Source organism: Paramacrobiotus metropolitanus, unplaced genomic scaffold (assembly GCF_019649055.1).
Source record: "Paramacrobiotus metropolitanus isolate TYO unplaced genomic scaffold, Prichtersi_v1.0 Parri_scaffold0000154, whole genome shotgun sequence".
Lineage (NCBI taxonomy): Eukaryota > Metazoa > Tardigrada > Eutardigrada > Parachela > Macrobiotidae > Paramacrobiotus > Paramacrobiotus metropolitanus.
Genome location: NW_026570374.1, coordinates 100,625 through 123,809, shown reverse-complemented (window position 1 = coordinate 123,809; position 23,185 = coordinate 100,625). Strand labels below are relative to the sequence as shown.

The window sequence follows — 23,185 nt, the reverse complement described above, 5'->3', positions numbered from 1 at the left end:
GGAATCTTCTTTGCCTGTCTTCTTTGAAATCTGTCCTGCTCAGCGAATGTTATCCCCTGAAATTATCCCTCGTCGTTGTCTAAAGTAGGAAGGATTTTATTTATCATATTAGTATCGTACTGGCCTATTGTTTATCAGCCGCTTTGTCCGACAGGAGATCCCTTCGCCTTCCTGCCCGAATCACACTGTCCGCTGGCACTCGCTTTGGATCGGGTTTTTGCTGCGAAGATCCCTTTCATCAGGGATCTCCAGGATTTGCTGCGAAGATCCCTTTCATCAGGGATCTCCAGGATTTGCTGCGAAGATCCCTTTAATCAGGGATCTCCAGGATTTGCTGCGAAGATCCCTTTCATCAGGGATCTCCAGAAACATCCATCCGAAGATGAGCGCAACGGATAGGTGGAGCGGCCGCGAAACTGCGGGGACTCAAAGCGGGGATGATGACCACGACTCCAACGCCGGTTCCAAGGAGCGTGAACGCGACGAGCCTTTAGCCTCTAATAACGCACCGGTAAGTTCCAAAAATATTTCCTTTCTGTAGCTACTCGTGCGGTCGTTTGGTTGCCATCTATTCCTTTCCTTTATCATCATCATCATCACTATAATATAATAATCGCGTAAGCCTCAACGAAATTCCCACTCTGTCGAGTTCGCCATCCCGATCCACTGAATCAAACTTCTATGTCTACGTATCATTCGATAGCCTTTAGTGGGTAGATTTGCCATCACAACTCAGTTTTTTGAGAAAAACAAACTATTGAAAGAAAACTTGAAAACTTTAACATAGAAGCCAATGAGAAAAGCTGAGAATCCAACACTGCAAAACTGACCACCCCACCACTGTTTCGACAGCTAAAACGCGTTTTGGCCAGCTTTGCTGGGAACTTCTAATCATGACCACGTACGATTCTGTAGTCTTGATTCTTGAATTAAATTATAAATTTTTATCAACAAATGGCTTCAGAAAAAGTAAGATTGCTTAAAAAAGAAGACTGATGACCTGATAATGTCTGCGACAACGTCTGCGAAACTTTGCTCAAAACTGTTTCTGAAAAAGCTGCTACAGTATTCGCAGTGGTTTGACCAGTTGAAGTTGCAACGTTCCACGGGCGGTTGGCAATGCTACTGATATGCCGTTGAAGACAAAAATTTGCGACGATTTACGACTCGCGGGCAAGATGCGAGTTAGGTAATTTGTTTTCTGTGGAAAATATCCGAGAAAAGTGGTACTGCATGTTTAGAATTTAGGGACAGCATGCTGGCAGGTGCATATTCCACATGAGCGTAATTTAGTTAATTTGTATTAACTGCAGCAGAGCTGTATAACTAACAAGTTTTTTATTTAAGTGATTGCTTTCGACTGTCGTTAGGCGCGTCATTCAGGGTGCTATGAATTATTCTTGAGAGCGAGATTTTGCGAAACTTGAAATAATTTCTTCAGTTTTTCATAGAAGGCGGAGCCGCAGGCGACGCCGAGCTGCGGCGCGAGCGGAGGGCAAGCGAGGCAACCTGCTTCACATTTCCGAATAAACGGGCGATGAAAGAAATATCATAATATTTTAAAATGGCTAATTATTTTTTGTAAAAGTAATTTACTTTGTAACATGGATTGTTTAATGAATACAAAGCAACAGAAAACTAATTAAAGATCGGGAAATTTTTGATAATTTGATTGTCAGTGTATGATTCGGACTCGGTCAGGATCTCTAGACTGCAAGTCTGCAACTGCAGGCTAATACGTTGTACATTGAGTTTCGAAACAGCGCGGCTGACCGCGCGAATCGCGATGGTAAAAATGACCAGGTAGCATAAGTTGTGTTTAAATTACTGAGATATAATTTGCAACTGGGCAAATAAAATTTTGAGTGATAGTTAATCAGTTATCTACTGGTATGGTGCGAAACATTCGTCCTGCAAAACTAAACCGATAACCGGCCCATTTCCGGGAAGAAACTTTGAAAAATTTAATATGCAGTGGTCTATAATTATAGGGTTGTCCTGGCAGTCCGGTAACATTATAATAACAGCAACATGCTAATTCTATAATTTCCTCATAAAATACATAGTGACATTACATACTATAGAAGTGAAGGAAGATCTATAGAAGTAAAAATTATTTTTTTTTGCTTTGAATTATTCTCCTTTTATTTATTCTGCGCGGGCTCTCTTATTATATATATTATATTACAAGTACAAGGCAAACGCCATCTCTTTTCCCTCCCTTTAGTACGAGTACCGTTTATCTCTTTCCCGGCTTGCCGGCTGCATCATGCCGTGTGTGAGCGTACACGTGAAGCTTTGATTCGCTCTTATCTGTGCACAGCATTGGCTGCGGAATCTGCCGCAGCCGCAAAACCGGTTTAGATGTGAAATAGCTGAATGAAATGTGTCACGTGTGCGCTCACACACGGCAGCGATGCAGCCGGGGAAAGAGATAAACGGTACGAAAGAGAGGGGAAAGAGATGCCGCTTGCCTTGTACTAAAAGAATAATGAGTGCTCAAAATTCAATTGCGGGGAGTCGGTCCCAGCGACACATTGGAGCAAACTTCGATGTCTTCGTATCCTTCGATAGCTCTTATTGCGTAGCAGAGCCATCAGAAGTCAGATTTGAGACAAACAGTTTCAGTTTTACAAAACGTAGTAAAAATGTGACAAGCTGAGTCTGCAGAACCGACCCCCTCACCATTGCCTCAAATAAACCACCAAAAACCCCGCCAAGCAGGAAGCAGCCAAGTTCAACCGGAACGTTTCACTGGAAAGAAACTTCTGTGTTTATAAGTTATAGTTTAATTATAAGTTATAGTTTATAGCCCCGAGTTTTTAATTTGTCATCGAAACTCGACTCCGAAAGAAAGGAGACCTGGATGAAAAAAGCATCAAAGTAAATCGATCGGTTATCAAAGCAGTCTATGAAGCCCCCGCGCTACGAGCCTTAAAGCACTGCGCTAACGGGCTCCTTGCCATACTGTGACGTCACCAGTGGCGCGCGCCTTTTCTTTAGTACCGCCATGGTCCTACATAATAATATTCTAAGCCTTAGCGAATTCCATTTCTGCCTCCCTTTTGTGAGACTTGCAGTCTAGAGATCCATTAACGTTAAAGTAAGTTGGCATTCACACTCGCATAAATCTCAACCGAACCTACGAACTCACATTCCAAACCATGGAGAAAAAAATCTGGAATTGTTTTGGTACCTAGTAAGTAAATTTTCATGACAGCCAAAGAAAGTTATGAACGTTTGTAGTTTCTCGTAGACATAGCATAAGATTCGTGCGAGGAGCCGTTGAAGAGGATCCTATGCTATGTCTACGAGAATCCATAAACGTTCATAAACTTCTTTGCCTGTCATGAAAATTTATTTACTAGGTAAGCGTTTTTTAGCGTCAGAACTAGAAAATATCAATCTTCTCAGTTGTCCGCCGTTTAAAGTCTCTGTAGTGTATACTGATACGTATTTTAATTCAACAACAGTACAAGTACAGTGAAGTACGATGATAGCATGACAAAGACAACGTGTAAGATTCATAAATCTACCTAACACTAAAGACAGTCAGACAAAACAATATCAGCATAAAACTCAGAATTTCCACACGCCACACCAACTAGATCACTGGCTGAATGGCGAAAACGCGCCGAAGCGCTTTGGGGTAATACTCGCCCCAGACCCCATCGGGCATGACACACAGAAACTCCGAATTTACACCTCCACGTCCCATCCACCCATCCAGAGGGTTCGGGAGATCCACTCCACGGTCCAATGTGAGCGAAACGACAGCTTCCAGAATGACCATCCATGCGTCCCCGAAAACAAAAAACACAGAGCCCCCGAACGCTGCACCAACTAGGTCACTGGTTGAACGGCGAAAACGCGCCGAAGCGCTTTGGGTTAATACTCGCCCCAGATCACATCGAGCACAGCGTTCAGAAACACCGAGCTTCCCGCCAACAGGGCCGACGAAGTCTTCTCCGCGGGCTGAATTCAGGAACCGATTCAACTCCATGATACGAGAGACGGGTGAACAAAGCGAATCAGATCCACCAGATGAGTATGGCGAAGTGAGATGTTACACGGGTACTAGAGAGCCTCCAGTGGCGGATGCTGGCAGAACCCGACCGTAAAAGCGCTCAGGACTTGTCCCTGCCAATCTGGCGTTAACCAGAATGGCAGGGCTCAGTTTACCACACAAAAATACCCGCAAAAACAAAATGACAACGCAGGAAATTCAAAACTCTAGACAAAGGCTGTCTCCCGAATCTCCCGAACCCTCTGTAGTGTATGTACACAAGTTTAAGAGCCACAAAGAAGTCCGGGTGTGCGCAGAATATCCGACGGATTTTTTGTACTTCAAAGAAGGCGCGCGTTACTCTTTACGGCTTCCGCCATTTGGTGGCTCTTAAACTTGTTTAAATACAGTAATTTAAAATAAATAAGACAATAAGACACAAGAAAAAATCTTGATGCTGACCGGGTAATGAATATGATTTTTGCAGGAGTTTCGGGAAGAAATCTCGGATTTCGACCAGTGGATAGAAAACGCGAAAACGGTGCTAGAATTCGTGGATCAAAAGTATCCAGCCTGTAAAGGTGAGAGCCGGTTGCCGGTCAAAACTATGCAAAATGGTTGACTGGAGAGAAGGCAATGGGTTTTTGTGAGAGTGTAATATTTTTTTTATTTTCTGAATAATTTTTGGATACATTTTCCTCAATGTTTATATTTTTAAGCACAAAAATTGTGGTCTTTGTAAATTTTAGACAAAACCGAACGGACTACACAGTTCTTCGTTAACCGAGTGGCGGTTCTCATTGAAAAGTTCAAGCTGTACATGTTGGCGGAGGATTCGCCGGAGAATTCGCCGGAGGATTCTACCCGCCGGAATGTCCGGAATGTTCTGGAGCTGAGAATAATGTTGGACGATTACATCAATTCGCTCCAGGAAGCCAAAGTACAGCAATCCAGCGGCTTTCTTTTTAAAATGTTTGCTTCCTCTTTCAGACATTTTTTATTTGGCAGAAAAAAGTTGAGGAAGAGCAAAAGACACAGAAGCTCGCAAGTAGCGCTGGATCCAGCAACGAAATCGCCAACCCGGTGGGTGTTACCGTGTTTATAATTTACGGAATCCTTTATAATAAAAGATAAAGAGGGGGCGTGACCAGTGTGTCTGTCAAATGTCTGCGACAACGTCTGCGAAAACGTCTGCGAAACTTTGCTCAAAACTGTTTCTGAAAAAGCTGCTACAGTATTCGCAGTGGTTTGACCAGTTGAAGTTGCAACGTTCCACGGGCGGTTGGCAATGCTACTGATATGCCGTTGAAGACAAAAATTTGCGACGATTTACGACTCGCGGGCAAGATGCGAGTTAGGTAATTTGTTTTCTGTGGAAAATATCCGAGAAAAGTGGTACTGCATGTTTAGAATTTAGGGACAGCATGCTGGCAGGTGCATATTCCACATGAGCGTAATTTAGTTAATTTGTATTAACTGCAGCAGAGCTGTATAACTAACAAGTTTTTTATTTAAGTGATTGCTTTCGACTGTCGTTAGGCGCGTCATTCAGGGTGCTATGAATTATTCTTGAGAGCGAGATTTTGCGAAACTTGAAATAATTTCTTCAGTTTTTCATAGAAGGCGGAGCCGCAGGCGACGCCGAGCTGCGGCGCGAGCGGAGGGCAAGCGAGGCAACCTGCTTCACATTTCCGAATAAACGGGCGATGAAAGAAATATCATAATATTTTAAAATGGCTAATTATTTTTTGTAAAAGTAATTTACTTTGTAACATGGATTGTTTAATGAATACAAAGCAACAGAAAACTAATTAAAGATCGGGAAATTTTGATAATTTGATTGTCAGTGTATGATTCGGACTCGGTCAGGATCTCTAGACTGCAAGTCTGCAACTGCAGGCTAATACGTTGTACATTGAGTTTCGAAACAGCGCGGCTGACCGCGCGAATCGCGATGGTAAAAATGATCAGGTAGCATAAGTTGTGTTTAAATTACTGAGATATAATTTGCAACTGGGCAAATAAAATTTTGAGTGATAGTTAATCAGTTATCTACTGGTATGGTGCGAAACATTCGTCCTGCAAAACTAAACCGATAACCGGCCCATTTCCGGGAAGAAACTTTGAAAATTTAATATGCAGTGGTCTATAATTATAGGGTTGTCCTGGCAGTCCGGTAACATTATAATAACAGCAACATGCTAATTCTATAATTTCCTCATAAAATACATAGTGACATTACATACTATAGAAGTGAAGGAAGATCTATAGAAGTAAAAATTATTTTTTTTTGCTTTGAATTATTCTCCTTTTATTTATTCTGCGCGGGCTCTCTTATTATATATATTATATTACAAAGTACAAGGCAAACGCCATCTCTTTTCCCTCCCTTTAGTACGAGTACCGTTTATCTCTTTCCCCGGCTTAGGGCCGGCTGCATCGCTGCCGTGTGTGAGCGTACACGTGAAGCTTTGATTCGCTCTTATCTGTGCACAGCATTGGCTGCGGAATCTGCCGCAGCCGCAAAACCGGTTTAGATGTGAAATAGCTGAATGAAATGTGTCACGTGTGCGCTCACACACGGCAGCGATGCAGCCGGGGAAAGAGATAAACGGTACGAAAGAGAGGGGAAAGAGATGCCGCTTGCCTTTGTACTAAAAGAATAATGAGTGCTCAAAATTCAATTGCGGGGAGTCGGTCCCAGCGACACATTGGAGCAAACTTCGATGTCTTCGTATCCTTCGATAGCTCTTATTGCGTAGCAGAGCCATCAGAAGTCAGATTTGAGACAAACAGTTTCAGTTTTACAAAACGTAGTAAAATGTGACAAGCTGAGTCTACGGGAGAAGTCGAGAATCCACCACTGCAGAACCGAGCCCCCTCACCATTGCCTCAAATAAACCACCAAAAACCCCGCCAAGCAGGAAGCAGCCAAGTTCATCCGGAACGTTTCACTGGAAGGAAACTTCTGTGTTTATAAGTTATAGTTTAATTATAAGTTATAGTTTATAGCCCCGAGTTTTTAATTTGTCATCGAAACTCGACTCCGAAAGAAAGGAGACCTGGATGAAAAAAGCATCAAAGTAAATCGATCGGTTATCAAAGCAGTCTATGAAGCCCCCGCGCTACGAGCCTTAAAGCACTGCGCTAACGGGCTCCTTGCCATACTGTGACGTCACCAGTGGCGCGCGCCTTTTCTTTAGTACCGCCATGGTCCTACATAATAATATTCTAAGCCTTAGCGAATTCCATTTCTGCCTCCCTTTTGTGAGACTTGCAGTCTAGAGATCCATTAACGTTAAAGTAAGTTGGCATTCACACTCGCATAAATCTCAACCGAACCTACGAACTCACATTCCAAACCATGGAGAAAAAATCTGAATTGTTTTGGTGCCTAGTAGTAGAATTTTCATGACAGCCAAAGAAAGTTATGAACGTTTGTAGTTTCTCGTAGACATAGCATAAGATTCGTGCGAGGAGCCGTTGAAGAGGATCCTATGCTATGTCTACGAGAATCCATAAACGTTCATAAACTTCTTTGCCTGTCATGAAAATTTATTTACTAGGTAAGCGTTTTTTAGCGTCAGAACTAGAAAATATCAATCTTCTCAGTTGTCCGCCGTTTAAAGTCTCTGTAGTGTATACTGATACGTATTTTAATTCAACAACAGTACAAGTACAGTGAAGTACGATGATAGCATGACAAAGACAACGTGTAAGATTCATAAATCTACCTAACACTAAAGACAGTCAGACAAAACAATATCAGCATAAAACTCAGAATTTCCACACGCCACACCAACTAGATCACTGGCTGAATGGCGAAAACGCGCCGAAGCGCTTTGGGGTAATACTCGCCCCAGACCCCATCGGGCATGACACACAGAAACTCCGAATTTACACCTCCACGTCCCATCCACCCATCCAGAGGGTTCGGGAGATCCACTCCACGGTCCAATGTGAGCGAAACGACAGCTTCCAGAATGACCATCCATGCGTCCCCGAAAACAAAAAAACACAGAGCCCCCGAACGCTGCACCAACTAGGTCACTGGTTGAACGGCGAAAACGCGCCGAAGCGCTTTGGGTTAATACTCGCCCCAGATCACATCGAGCACAGCGTTCAGAAACACCGAGCTTCCCGCCAACAGGGCCGACGAAGTCTTCTCCGCGGGCTGAATTCAGGAACCGATTCAACTCCATGATACGAGAGACGGGTGAACAAAGCGAATCAGATCCACCAGATGAGTATGGCGAAGTGAGATGTTACACGGGTACTAGAGAGCCTCCAGTGGCGGATGCTGGCAGAACCCGACCGTAAAAGCGCTCAGGACTTGTCCCTGCCAATCTGGCGTTAACCAGAATGGCAGGGCTCAGTTTACCACACAAAAATACCCGCAAAAACAAAATGACAACGCAGGAAATTCAAAACTCTAGACAAAGGCTGTCTCCCGAATCTCCCGAACCCTCTGTAGTGTATGTACACAAGTTTAAGAGCCACAAAGAAGTCCGGGTGTGCGCAGAATATCCGACGGATTTTTTGTACTTCAAAGAAGGCGCGTTACTCTTTACGGCTTCCGCCATTTGGTGGCTCTTAAACTTGTTTAAATACAGTAATTTAAAATAAATAAGACAATAAGACACAAGAAAAAATCTTGATGCTGACCGGGTAATGAATATGATTTTTGCAGGAGTTTCGGGAAGAAATCTCGGATTTCGACCAGTGGATAGAAAACGCGAAAACGGTGCTAGAATTCGTGGATCAAAAGTATCCAGCCTGTAAAGGTGAGAGCCGGTTGCCGGTCAAAACTATGCAAAATGGTTGACTGGAGAGAAGGCAATGGGTTTTTGTGAGAGTGTAATATTTTTTTATTTTCTGAATAATTTTGGATACATTTTCCTCAATGTTTATATTTTTAAGCACAAAATTGTGGTCTTTGTAAATTTTAGACAAAACCGAACGGACTACACAGTTCTTCGTTAACCGAGTGGCGGTTCTCATTGAAAAGTTCAAGCTGTACATGTTGGCGGAGGATTCGCCGGAGAATTCGCCGGAGGATTCTACCCGCCGGAATGTCCGGAATGTTCTGGAGCTGAGAATAATGTTGGACGATTACATCAATTCGCTCCAGGAAGCCAAAGTACAGCAATCCAGCGGCTTTCTTTTTAAAATGTTTGCTTCCTCTTTCAGACATTTTTTATTTGGCAGAAAAAAGTTGAGGAAGAGCAAAAGACACAGAAGCTCGCAAGTAGCGCTGGATCCAGCAACGAAATCGACAACCCGGTGGGTGTTACCGTGTTTATAATTTACGGAATCCTTTATAATAAAAGATAAAGAGGGGGCGTGACCAGTGTGTCTGTCAAATCCCCCAGAATCGGAGACTGGATCAATATTCAGCATTTACGGATCATTCGATAGCGCTGATTTCGTAGATGAGCCCGCATCTTTCGGGTTTCAAAAAACAAACATCGTTTGAGAGAAAACTGTAAAAAACCCTATCATACAAAGTCTACGGAACCCCAACACAACCAATCAGCGAAGACTTAAAGTAACTGCCTTACTTGCGCGGGTTTTAAATTAACCTTTCTACGATGTCACTGTTTCATTAGATTCGTATTATACCGACGAAAAACGGTATTTTTAAAAAAATCAATAATAAAAAAACGGATATTTAAAGAAGGCAAAGCGGAACTGCTGCGCGAGCGGAGCTCGCTAAGCAGGACGAGCAGCAATCAAGTGAGACATCGTTTGGCAGTTTTGTTTCTTACAGTTTATCAGCCAGCTCTGCGAGACTCATAATTTACCCTTTTAAAGTTAGTTAAGAATTAAGTGTTAGTTGGTGTGGGATTGCCACTTACCGCTGGAAAAAATAACTTAATTCGATAACAGCTTAGTTTCTATCAGCGAAGTCAACTCAGTTAGCAAATGCGGTAATTTTTATTTTAATTGCATTTATCATCAGGCAGCAGCCGAATTCCTCTGAGCACTTTGCGCGGTGTCAGCCATACTACCGTAGAAGTATAGGTAATTTTATCAGTACACTTGCAAGTTGCGACACGTAATCGAAATTAAAATATAGAATATGTAATTGTGATCCGTATTCTTCTTATAAAAATCTCAATCATAATTTAAACCTTAGCAGCCTGTAAATAACGTGAATTATTTACAGCTGATTTGTTCCGCGCAGTTTGCGCGGGGTCTACTAGTACCATAATATTACTAAACAATAAGGTATCCAATCGACTAACGTGACGTCACGGCAGCGCACCTGCACTGTGCGTCGGAGTGGGCAACCCCTGCGGGTTTGGCACTTTTCAAAACTCCCAGATTCACACAACTTGTTCGTACTATGGCTCAAAAAATGGAGGAAAAAATTTCAAGTTTGTGAAGCAAAAGTTGGCAAGTAAAAAGTTATCAGGGAAACGAAAAGTTTACGATTAATGTAATTCGGATTTAGCACTGAGGTCTATGAGGCTGTTTGCCATAGACCTCTATGGTAAACAAAAACTATTGATTTTTTTATTGTGATCAAATCAAAACAATTAAAATGTAATCACTTATTCAAAACAAAACATCCAGAACTGTTATTAGTCAATTAAAACAACCAAACAGTTAGATTTTGATCAGCTGAAGTGGTTTTGTTTAGCATAGATGTCTATGGCAAGCTGCCTCATAGACCTGAATGCTAAACGAGAATTACATAAATCGTGAAGTTTTCGCTCTCTTGATAACTTTCTACTCGCCAGCTTTCGCATTGACAAACTTAAAATTTTTTCCTCTATTTTTTTAGCCATAGTACGTACAAGTTGTATGAACCTGAGAGTTTTGAAAAGTACTAAACCCGCAGGGGTACTTACTCCGACGCATCGTGCAGGTTATCTACCGTGACGTCATCGTACAAGGTGCAAGCTCGATTGGATACCTGTCAGTTTAGTAATATTATGGGAATACGTGTATACCTGTCTAATGCTAGATCCAGAATGGATCCAGAGACAGAGACCTAAACGGGATAGATCCTGTGGAGCGAGCAATGCGATATGGATTGCGAGCTATGCGGGAAACACAAAACGTCGCACCGCTAATTGCTAACTTTTTAATATTGACAATTCTGGAGCACAGAAAATCAACACTGATCGGCGCAGCTCGATCGTAAATCGTAGAGCCAATTCTATACTGTGCAGCACGTGCTATGCCGCGCCCACAAAACAGAAAACAATGAACGGCTATATCCGTCAGCCAATCAGAAGCGAGACACAACACAGACACGTAATCCATGTGGCGCAGCGTTGCGGACGTGAACGCTAGTGAACCCCCGCTCACACCTGTTTGTAGCAAGCCAACCTTAATTCCTACTTTGAGAATTCGTTATGCGCCTTGGTTTGGTCTGTTCTCAAAATAGATTCGTTAAAAAGCTCATAAATCGCGCTTTTTAATAATTAAATCTTAAAAATGAGCGATATAAGCGCGACAGAAATTTTTTATGTTGTGTGAGCCCTAAAACAGTTTCGTTCACTCACCAAATGGGCAACTTCAGGTTTGCTGTTTTTAAATGAAAAATATAATTACTTTACACACCGTACTTGAAAAGCCTAAAAAGCTAGAAAGATATGAATTTTTTAACACGTAACGAATTCTTCCCGAGAAAACCTGGACTACGGATTGCAAAACTTACAATTTTAATGCAAATACACCACGGTGCAGCTACAATTTTAATCATGTTCGGTTCAAACGAGCAGTGCGGAGCGGGATGTAGCGCAAATGCAGTACATATGATGGAGTGCTTCATTATTGTTAACCAACAAGGCTTTTCTGGAAAATACATACTGTATTAACTTTCACAAGTTTAAGGAACATGGTGGGGGCGTGGCCAGCGTGGCCGCACCGTCGGTTTCTTTTGATCTTAAAGGAGCCGACAACCCGCGTGCGCGGCCCGGCCCCTGGAGCGTTCCTTGAACTTGTGAAAATACACTACTGATTTTTTCAGCCCGTTAGACAACGTATTAGAAGGCGGAGCCGCAGGCGACGCCGAGATGTGGCGCGAGCGGAGCAGCAAACATGCAAGACGCTCCGTCAAACAGTTTCCGAATTAGAAAAATTTAAAACATTTTTATCTGCTGTGTACATCAAAGCAGGCAAATATTTTTGTGCAGTGGCTTTTGCTGAATAAAGTTACTTTTTAGAAAAAAACGCAAACCCGTAGAAGGATATTTTTATACTTAACTTACGCGGAATAAGTAAATCAGCGATGTATTAACGTTAAATGCAAGAACATCGTTATTATATTTTACGTATAGAATACTGTGAATACATAACAAAAATAATTGAAAATGTGCCAGTCGGTCTGCGGTCGTGCCTCATCTACGTACTTTTGTCGTCCATTCTACGGTTCGCTCGCACTTAAATATTACTAAAATCGGGCCGCAGAAGTCTCCCACCGCACCGCAGTTGGAAAACCGTCCCAGCGAGGAATTGGCCAGAGAGGAACTGGCCAGCGAAGAATTCGGCAGTGATCACGCCGAAGCCGCGTCCACCAACGGAAAGGACATCCGCCGGTCACTTTCCGCTTCATCATCCCCTTCCTCCCCAGCAAAATCCAAAACCCCATCTTTTACATGTAATTTTATCAGCATTTCACCTTGTTATAAGAGTGGTCAGATATGAATAAACTTATTTAATTGAATTAAAATTGAAAAGTTAAATCATAAATCAAATGAACTTAGATAAACAGATTGAGTGACATTGCGTGATAATTTGCTGCAGGTGTAGGTCTGGCTGATAGCAGCGGCAGTACTGCATCTGCCGAAGAGACGTTTACCTGTATTTATCTTGGCGCGACGGTCGTTGAGAGGGCCGGATGGGAGGAGTGTAAAAGGGCTTACGTGACTCTCATGGAATCGCCCCGGGACCAGCCGTACGACATATTCTTAGACAAGGAAGCGATAACGTTGAAATATTCGACAAAAGAAACCGAGGTAAGTTCGTATTATCGCTGTGAGTGATGTATGTCCACATGCTTTGACGTAGTAATTCACGGTTGAAGCGTACCTCGTGAATTTAGAGAATTAATTCATTACGATTCATGAAATGAACACGAGTGAAGAGGGACGATCTGCTCTCCCTCTTCATTCACTGATTTCTTTTATGAATTTACGTTATCGTTATTCAGATTTTCGCTTTTTACCCACTGCTATTTATAACCTCGGTCGATGTGAGGGACTAGTACCTCTATCTCTACCGAAAATACACAAGAATACGGGAAGTCATCAATCTGCGTATTTACCCTTCCCAACATCCTGAAATACGAGTACTTACGTCACACATTATTAGTCGATTGTGCCTGCGACTAAACAGGCAGATCTGCAACCGCTGACAATTATTAATCAACCTTTACTGAGTTCAGTTAGCTGTTATGCGACAAAAAACCCTTATTACAAATTAGGGGAATAGGCACGCATAACCCATTCCTTTTTTAAAGTTCCTTTTAACCTATTCCTTTTTTAAAGTTTACTGAACTCCAGATTCGGTGTAATGTAATGATCGTAATGATAATGTGTAAAGCATTCACAAGCGATTAAAATAATATGACCGACAGAAATCACGTATCCTTCCACTCGGCTGAACGAATATACTCGTAGACTAACACAAGCTGCGCACAGTAAACGCTCGCTATGATAACCTACGAGAACAACCATCGCTACATTCCATATGTGCACTATTGTAACAATTCTCATCAAGAACATGCAAACATGACCACGCATAAGCAGCTGTGAATCAGGTAAGCTAGGAATGGTGGGAATCAGTGATCCACGCGACTGACGTCATCCCATTGCGGCGTCTGGGTGGCACGCGCCACCACACACGCGCGCGTCCGGCTAACCGGCACTGGCAGCATGCAAGCGGCTTGCAGCAATAAGCCTTTGTCAAGTCATGCACGCTCCATAGCAGAGCATACATTTCCACAGCAGAGCCAAAAACCAAAAAGAGCGTACGTTACGCTGTTCCAGTTCCACAAGTCCAGTGCCATTTTGCAATGGTATTGGCGGAGCTTAATAACCAGAGAATACGATCGCTGTATGTACTCAGACTAGTGATAATTAAACTCTTAATCATGCTGGGAATTAAACACATTTTGATTAATTGAAATAAAATTATGGCAATTTCGATTATGCTGAGCTTAATTAAAATTGCGTATAACTAAAATTGCGTAATAATTAAAACTGAGCATAATTAAAATTTGTCCTTTTTAATTATACTTAAGCTTAATTATGAGTCAAATTATAAATAATATAAACAGCCTGATCAAAAGGAAACTGAGTTTTAATTATGATAAGCAATATTAAAATTGGACAATTTTAATTATACTCCAGTTTAATTAAAATTGTTGAATTTTGATTATGCTGATCATAAATAAAATTGATCAATTTTCAATTATGATCAACTTAATCAAAATTATAAGCATCCAGTATATTAAAGCAGAACTCTCTGTTCGGAACACCGACCGCCTCCAAACCTTTCTGATTGGCCGGAATCAGCCTTGCTTTCCTGATTGGCCGGAACCAGTCTTTCGTTTCTGATTGGCCAAAACCGCCTGTAACTTCTAAGCGTTCGCAGCCTTTCGAACTTATTGCTTTAACGACATGGTATTCACTAAGCTTTTCAAACCTTAGAACAGTACCGTAGCAAACTTTCCTTATTCAGCTGAATCTACCTGTACACCTAAGATTACCGAATCAGCCAAAACAACCTGATCAACCAGAGCTACCAGATCAGCCAAAGCTAACAGATCTGCCAGATAAGTTAGAACAACCAGATCATCCAGAACTACCAGATCACTAAGAACCAGTAGAAGTTTCGATTTCAAACTGACTAAGGTTTGGAAAACTTAGTAAAATTAGTAATTTTACTAGGTTTTTAAAGGTTTATTTCGATTACTAAGGAATGCATAGTAATCGTGCTGAGCTTTGGAAGGCTTACTCTGGTAAACGGTTTACCCAACCACGATTTTTGTAACCGCGTGCGCGATCAACTGGTTTAGCTTTTGTATCCGAAAGGTGCGTGTGCCGGATAAAACCTTTTGGCTGAAAGCAGCCGAACGACGTTTTGGACTGGAAATCTTAAAAAAGCTGTAGCCTATACGCATTAGTCTTTACTATGCTTTCCAAAGCTTAGTATCGGATTTGGCAGATCCCACCAAAGGCCACGGGTGCGGGGCCCACTGTATTAAGCTTTTATCACCCCAGAAGGCCTGTTAAGTTTTTTGTCACTGAAGGCATTTCAGGCCTTTGGTCATTGAAGGCAGTTTAAGCTTCTGGTTACCGAAGGCCTTTTAAGCTTTTGGCCACCGAAGGCAATCCAAGCCTTTGAACACCGAATGCCTATTGGGCCTTTAGCCACCGAAGGCTTTTAAGCCATTGGTCAGCGAAGGCTACGCGTGCGGTACCCGCCTTATTAAGCCATTGGTCACCGTAGGCATTTTAAGCTTTTGGCCACCGAAGGCGTTTCAAGCCTTCGCTAACCAAAAGCCATTCAAGCCTTTGATCAACTAATGCCTATAGGGCCTTTAGCCACCGAAGGCCTTTAAAGCCTTTGGTCACCGAAGCCTTTTGGGCCTATAGCCACCGGAAGCCTTTCAAGCCTTTGTCACCGAAGGTTTTTTAAGCCTCTGGTCCCCGAAGACCACGCGTGCGGTACCTACTTTTTAAACTTTTGGTAACCAAGGCTTTTTGAGGCTTCGGTCACCCATGGCTTTTTAGGCCTTTGGTCATCAAAGGCCACGCTTGCGGTACCTTCACTTTTAAGCCGTTTGAAACCGTGGGCCGCGTTAGCGCGGCGCGTAAGCGCCGCGCGTCCTGCTTGTCCTATATATTAAAGCAGAACCGCTATTCCGGAACGCTCCTGCCTCCAAAACGTTCTGATTGGCCAGAACCAGCCTAACCTTTCTGATTAGCCAGAACCCGCCTAGCGGGTTATAAGCTTTTGCAGCCCCTTAAACCTGTGCTTTTGCGCGTTTGTCCTTACCAAGTTTCCGAAACTTAGTACCTTCACCTGTGAAAACCTTCGCCTGATAAACCGGATCCCAGCTTCAGCATTGCTCCTTACTAAGCTTCCAAACATTAGTTCTTTAAGAAACCTGATAACTTTAATTTACCGGTACCGTCTTTTAAGCCTTTAATAACCTTGCGGTACCACCTTTTAAGCCTTTGGTAACCGAAAGTCCCGCGTGCGGTACCTGCCTTTTAAGCCTTTGGTCACCGTCTACCGAAGGGGACGCGTGCGGTACCCGCCTTTTTGAGCCTTTGGTCACCGAAGGCCGCGCGTGTGGTACACGCCTTTTTGAGCCTTTCGTCACCGAAGGCCCCGCGTGCGGTACCCATCCTTTTGAGATTTTATTCACGAAAGGCTACGCGTGTAGTAAACGCCTTTTTGAGCTTTTGGTCACGAAAGGCTACGCGTGTAGTACCCGCCTTTTTAAGCCTTTGATCACCGAAGACCAAGCGCGTGGTACCCGCCTTTTTGAGCCTTTGGTCACCGAAGGCCACGCGCGTGGTACCCGCCTTTTTCAGCTTTTGGTCACCGAAAGCCAGGCGTGTGGTACCCGCCTTTTTGAGCTTTTGGTAACCGAAAGCCAGGCGTGGGGTACCCGCCTTTTTCAGCTTTTGGTCACCGAAAGCCAGGCGTGTGGCACCCGCCTTTTTGAGCTTTTGGTAACCGAAAGCCAGGCGTGTGGTACCCACCCTTTTGAGATTTTGGTCACGAAAGGCCACGCGTGTGGTACCCGCCTTTTTGAGGTTTTGGCCACGAAAGGCTACCCCTGTAGTACCCGCCTTTCTGAGCTTTTGGTCACCGAAAGCCAGGCGTGGGGTACCCGCCTTTTTCAGCTTTTGGTCACCGAAAGCCAGGCGTGTGGTACCCGCCTTTTTGAGCTTTTGGTAACCGAAAGCCAGGCGTGTGGTACCCACCCTTTTGAGATTTTGGTCACGAAAGGCCACGCGTGTGGTACCCGCCTTTTTGAGGTTTTGGTCACCGAAGGCCACGCGTGTGGTACGTTGGCCACCGTAGGCCTTTTAAGCCTTTGGTCACTGAAGGCCTTTTAAGCCTTCGGTCACTGATGGCCTCTTGACCCACACTTTTAAGCCGTTTGTAACCGTGGGCCGCGTCAGCGGGGCGCGTAAGCGCCGCGCGTCCTGCTTGTCCTATACATTAAAGCAGAACCGTGATTCCGGAACGCTGCCGCCTCCAAAGTTTCCTGATTGGCCAGAAAAAACCTTACGTTTCTGATTGGCCGGAACCCGCCTAACAACTTTTAAGCTTTTGCAGCCCTTTAAACTTGTGCTTTTACGCCTTTGTCCTTAGTAAGCTTCCAAAACTTCGTGCATTCACCAGTAAAACCTTCGCCTGATAAACCGGACCCCACCCTTATCTTTACTACTTACTAAGCTTCGAAACCATAGTTCTTTAACAAACCTGATAACTTAAATTACCTAAGCAAACCTTGCGGTCCCACCTTTTAAGCGTTCAGTAACCGAAAGCCCCGAGTGCTTTATCTGCTCTTATAAATCTTTCGCCACCGAAGACCACGCGTGCGGTAATCGCCTTTTTGAGCTTTTGGTCACCGAAGGCCACGCGTGCTGTACCCGCTCTTTAAACCTTGGTAACCGAAGTTTACGCATTATTTATCCACGCTTTTAAACGTTTTGTAACCGAAGAATTTCGGTTTAACCCGTTTCTAGATACAGTAACTGTGTTCCCTTTTCAATAAGACTTATTTGCATATAAAACCGTTTCACTTCGATTCGTTTAGCAAAAAGAGCCCATCTGACAAGAACCGCCTTTGCACTGCAGCGCGGCGCGTAAGCGCCGCGCGCTGATTATGATGAGTTTAATATTCACTAACTCAGACCACTTGTAACTCACAATGTCTGTCCGTCGGTCACCGCCACCAATTGCCATATACAGAGGGGTGTTTAATACTGAGTGCACACATGTTCGGTGGCCGAATAACTCATACAATTTGCTGCTAAGTGACCCTTTTTAAACCGCCAAAACCGTTCACTGGTCCAGAAGAACATTCCCCGAAAATTTTGCCGCGTACATCATTTTAAATTATTTTGCACCAATGAAATTCCTAACACAGCAATGTTGCACAAAAAGTGTCAGAGCGTAAACGGACAGTTTTCAAATACTGTAGCCGCTAGATGAAGTGAGACCAGTGTTAGATCCGGGCACTGCCTTCCACTCGTCGAGCAATGAGCACGAGCTATCCTCCCACCGGGCGGCGCACGCTTTGCATTGCATTCAGTACTGTACTGCCCCTGCCAGGGGCACCCCAAAAACCACAACAAATCAGATTTATAAATAGAGAACTATCAGAGCTCTGATATTGTGCTCTTAAAATAAATATTTTTCATTGCAAAGGATAAGAAAATAACAAACAGCAGTAAAACATGCAAAATGTTGGTAGCATCAGCGTGAAACGGTTTAAATTTTGCATGGAGCAAAGTATGTATATTGGGCTTGCATTTTTCCGTACACCAGACTCTGTGGTCTCACTTCATCTAGCGGCTACAGTACGCGGGTGTCTGAGAAAATGTGCATCGCCCATCCTGTCACGATTGCGAAAAAGGGAACGTTTTCGTCAGATGAAAGTATTCCCTGGGAATGTGGATTTTAGGCTATTCCGTGACCGCACCGAAACGGCCGCAGGTGCTGCCATTCGGACACCACGATTAAAAATTTAAAAAATACTCAAGATTTCATAAAGGGTCATCAGTCGTGGGTTACGTTTTAAAGGTTACTTAGAGATCGCTGCATTGTCGTACCAAGTTTCTGGTACAAAGGAATTTACATTGCACCTTGTAAAAACGGTACGAGTACGCTAGCGAGTATGCTAACAGCTGTAAAAAAGTGATCAGCCAAGATTTACGGAGGTGGTGTATTAATGACTATAGTTTCATCCATCTGTACAGTTCTGACGGTCACATGCGTATACTCTACGTCCGTTTCACAAGTTTTATGCTCTTATGTTATATAGAAAGCAGACTACCATGCAACTGAAATTGCGCTTCCTATATTAGTACTTTTTGTATATACGTCAGCCGTGTAATCTTGCTACGCTTCGGTCATGAAGTGCCCACAAAAGCGAGTGCACTTTTCTAGTATCTACATTCTTGAAATTGTTTTCTTTCGTTCGCGATATCAGTTGATGGTTTTCGCTGGGAAATGCACAAGGTGTAAATTGTAAGTTTTCAAAGACTTGCGCGTTTCCTGTTTATTGGTCATTTGGTTTCGGCCACTTATTTTTATTGGTCATTCGGTCTCGGACCGAATTTACAAATTTTGATGTCCGTTGTGGAATCAGCAAAGCAATCGACTCATTGTAGGTTACGATACACGATGGCCCTTTAACCGAAGTTGTTATTCCACCGTGGCGCCATCCAGAGGATCCCACTTTGTTGGGTTTGGTTACTGGAAACCCGGATTCTCGCTATGACTTTCTGTTGCTGCGATTCAATAAATCGGTAGGCAGATTAACTACTAGCTGCGAATTATGCATTTGACAATATATTTGTGCGTGCAGCAGGCCGACACTTTCGCGGGAGCCCTTTGTCGGATCGTGTGTAATGCTCTACACGCGACGCAGGAGTACGTCACGCCGGTCACGGAGGAGCCCATTATAGCGGTGCGTGAATGCGTTCGAAACGGCGTCGCCTGCTTTTCTGTGAATCTGTACTAATAATTGTCGAAAAGCAGAAGTTGCGTATCCCTTTTACGGTTGCATTTCTCACCAGGGCACGGTCGCCGCCATTATCCTCAAAAAAATCTGATTTTTTGTTTGAAGACAGAATATTATGGGGAGCACTTAAAAAAATACTTCCATCGGCAATAGTCGAGTGGGCGTGGCCAAACATGACTTAAATTGTTGAAATTATTGCATGTGTAATGATGTATTGCCATTGCAGTACTGCCATACCACATATTACAATACACGGATAAGTTTTTTTAAAATTCTTTGTTACCCTTTATCACTGTAATTAATTTTTACTTTTCCTAAATCACTGTTGTGATAAATTTTCAAAAATTGCGCATTAACGACTGTGCCGAAACCTGAACAGTCCCTTGTACCTGTACAGTACAAGTCTTCCAACCCTGTAAAATGCCGGCTTGGTATTTTGTCCGTTTCAGCGCTTTTAATAATATAAATATATTATCGTTTTCGTTAATGGTTTGGCGAGGCGTTAATAAACAAGTACTTTTTATTTGATGCTGGGTTATTCTGATTAATTGATGATGTGTTCACGTTCACATTAGGTTGTCGAATCACGCACGGGGCAGCTTCCGGTTCGACGCACAAATTACGGAACCAATGAATCCCGGCACCAGCAAGGTTCATCCCGGGAAACGTTGCCCGAGCTGGAGAGGGACACTGGCGCCACAAGTGGGTTAGGCGGATAAATCTGCATGTTGTACGGGATTCAGTGAGTTTTCCATTAATTTATTCAGTATTCGAACAATTTCTAATTGAGCTATCCTATCCAGAATCAGTTAATTCACTCATTAAAGGAAAATTAATTTCTTAGTTTTTCTTGGACCCCGTACATGGCGCCCAGTTGGTGTACATGCACGAAAACCTTCACTTTCGCACACTCACAAACACTTTCTTCAAGTTTCTTGCATTTTTTCATGGCATTCAGCAGCCAGAAGATTTGTATACCGAGCTGTGTACACAAAAACCGTATGTGCGGGCAACATCCGTTTAGGGAATAAGGGCTGGAAGAAAATTTCGAAAAGCTGAAAGGCATTCAGGAATCAGGTGTACCCGAAGTCTGATTATAGTCATTTATAGACCGATCTCTTTCAACTCGGGCGCATCACATAAAGAACATTCTTACACCGGACCAGGTCTCTACCATGTGTCGAATTTTAAACAAATTTCAAAAAATTATTTTATTATTTGAAAAATGTGGAAATCTGGTTCGGTATAGAAACGATCCTTATGACAATAACAAAATTATTCTTGAACAAAATCGTATTTTCTGCCGATTGTTTTCAATGTAAACGATGATGTACTTAGTGTCTGTTCGGTGCAGGTACGGTAGGTTTTCCCGTCATTATAACGATATCCGGTCACTCAGGAAAAAACGAAGTCATTTTAAAGAAGACTTGTACGTTCCGTTCACGATGATACCAGGTCTTGCAGTCTGTATTGCTGCAGCTTACAGCATTAAAAAGCACCAAAGATAATTAGTTGCCCAAAAATAAGGGCGCACAGAACTATCATCGATATGATCCTACGCAGTCGCAATCGTCGCACATCTGGCTGTATTTCGATATAAGTAAGCACGGCTCGGGACAGGATACGGCGGGGCTCATGTACCGCATCGTTTTCATCTCACTTGAGCGGCGATAACGGAGGGCGGAAACGGTTTTGTAGAAACTGTTCTAGCTAACAAACAGTACAGTTTCACCTACGCGCTGTCGTCCGCTGCATCGCGGCATCGCGTATTGTGCAAGCACTGACACAAGAAATTATTACTGTATTTAGACAAGTTTAAGTGCCACCAAATGGCTGAAGCTAAACAATAGCGCACGGCTTCTTTGAAGTTCAAAACAGGCGTCCAATATTCTGCGCGCCCCCGGGCTTTTTTATGGCACTTAAACTTGTGTAAATACAGTACTAATCACGCCAGCAAAATCAACTCTTTGTCCCGCAATTTTGAATAATGCGCACTGTTTAATTTAATTTATTCCAGATGAGATGGAAAACGAGATCGGCCACGATGTCGCCCAGCCGGCTACGCTCACGGCTCTCCAATGTCCCCCTGCACCTGTTCCAGCTGTTCAGCCGGTCTACGGTGCCGCGAAAAAAATTAAGTCGGCAGCAGCAGATGTCCCCGGCTCTGCCAATGGCAAGAAACGGGGTTGGAGCAGCGAATTTGACGGAGAGTAAATAATTATAGCACATGCTTTGCGAAGTCGATTTAAGGACTTTACTGACTTTATCATCTTTGCGTCAGTTACCGTAAAGGTTACTGAATACCGTAAAGGTTACTAGGTTACTTAATACCCATTTTTGCCCTTCCCAGATTCGGGCAGAAACACGCGAATGTTATCCCTCCTCTGAAGAAGCCCCGTGTAAACATAGAGGTAATGGTCGTCGGCCGGTTTGAACAACTTTTAAGAAAATTAGTGGCATGTCACATTAGTGTTGAAATATTTAGAAAGTCAAAAGATACATACAATGAAGAAAATAAAACGTCAAACAAATGCTTAGTAAACAAATTACAAACAACTGTTTTAAAATAAATGTTTCGTACGTACAACGCTACATCGTATGCTTGAATAAATATTTGCTCGAAGTTAAAAATGAATGTTTATTAAACTTAAAATTATGGAAAAGATAGATGGTGAAATGTGATTGGTGAATACTGAAATAACGTCTAATTTTTCGAAAATGTTCTTGAGTAAAGTGTGGGAAAACGAATGAATAAAATGTTTATATTATTATTTTATAAATTTTTGGAAAAATCTAGAGTGTTGTTTTCGGTCGTAAGTGCGATTTATGTTGTCATTGCTCGTATTTTTAGATTCCATCCCAGGTTCAGCCGGGCATGGAAACGGTGGATGCGAAAAGTCAGCGCAAGGGCAAGGTGCTGACACTGGGCGGATATGAATATCTCCACGACTTCGCACGAGGCGGAGAGCACCAGTGGCGTTGTCGCCGGACGGGTTCGTGCATGGTCAGGCTGGATATGTCCGACGACGGGCCCCACCTACAAGGGAAGCACACTCACGGTCCGCTGAAGCCAAACGACCAGGCGCGGGAGTACACTGAACCCACGGTGCACACCGAAGAGTCCCCAGCGCCAGCCACCGTGATGGAGACGGAGGAGACGGAGGAGGTGATCGTACCCCGTTTGCGAGACCAAAAGGGGCGATTCATGAAGAAGGAGGGCAAATAACTGATGTCCATCGAAGTCTGTTTCTCGCTTGAATGGTGTTATTGTTTAGTTGGTTTAAGCTTTAACTGAAAGTGGTTTTTCGTTTAGCTGTTCGTTTCTACTGAATTTGTTTGATTAAAGAGTTTGATTTGAGTTTAACTGGATGATAAGAGGTTATAAACGGTCAATCCTCAACCTTTTTTACACAATTCTTAGCCGAGTCATAGAAGACGATTGTTAG

General features: G+C 43.2%; 1 protein-coding gene across 3 annotated transcripts; it reads left to right on the top strand.

The window, feature by feature from the left end:
- The first annotated feature begins 265 nt into the window (after positions 1-265).
- On the top strand, positions 266-22,979 carry LOC129599742 (uncharacterized). 3 transcript variants are annotated; one of them, XM_055498051.1, is made up of 15 exons: positions 266-511; positions 4,494-4,587; positions 4,756-4,946; positions 5,015-5,089; positions 8,697-8,790; positions 8,956-9,146; positions 9,215-9,289; positions 12,431-12,620; positions 12,767-12,978; positions 19,387-19,524; positions 19,584-19,685; positions 20,315-20,441; positions 21,757-21,949; positions 22,090-22,150; positions 22,591-22,979. In XM_055498051.1, exons 1-15 carry the CDS (start codon positions 383-385, stop codon positions 22,963-22,965), a joined length of 2,247 nt encoding a protein of 748 aa, XP_055354026.1. In that variant the 5' UTR covers positions 266-382; the 3' UTR covers positions 22,966-22,979. The 3 variants fall into 3 exon arrangements, with proteins under 3 accessions (XP_055354026.1, XP_055354027.1, XP_055354028.1); XM_055498052.1 differs by lacking the exons at positions 12,431-12,620; positions 12,767-12,978; XM_055498053.1 differs by lacking the exons at positions 8,956-9,146; positions 9,215-9,289; positions 12,431-12,620.
- Positions 22,980-23,185: the final 206 nt, after the last annotated feature.

Coding starts and splice junctions, on each gene's coding strand:
- LOC129599742 (XM_055498051.1), top strand. CDS start 383: ATGAGCGCAACGGATAGGTGGAGCGGCCGCGAAACTGCGGGGACTCAA. Junction 4,588..4,755: donor AAAGTATCCAGCCTGTAAAG/GTGAGAGCCGGT, acceptor TGTAAATTTTAG/ACAAAACCGAACGGACTACA. Junction 21,950..22,089: donor AGCAGCGAATTTGACGGAGA/GTAAATAATTAT, acceptor TGCCCTTCCCAG/ATTCGGGCAGAAACACGCGA.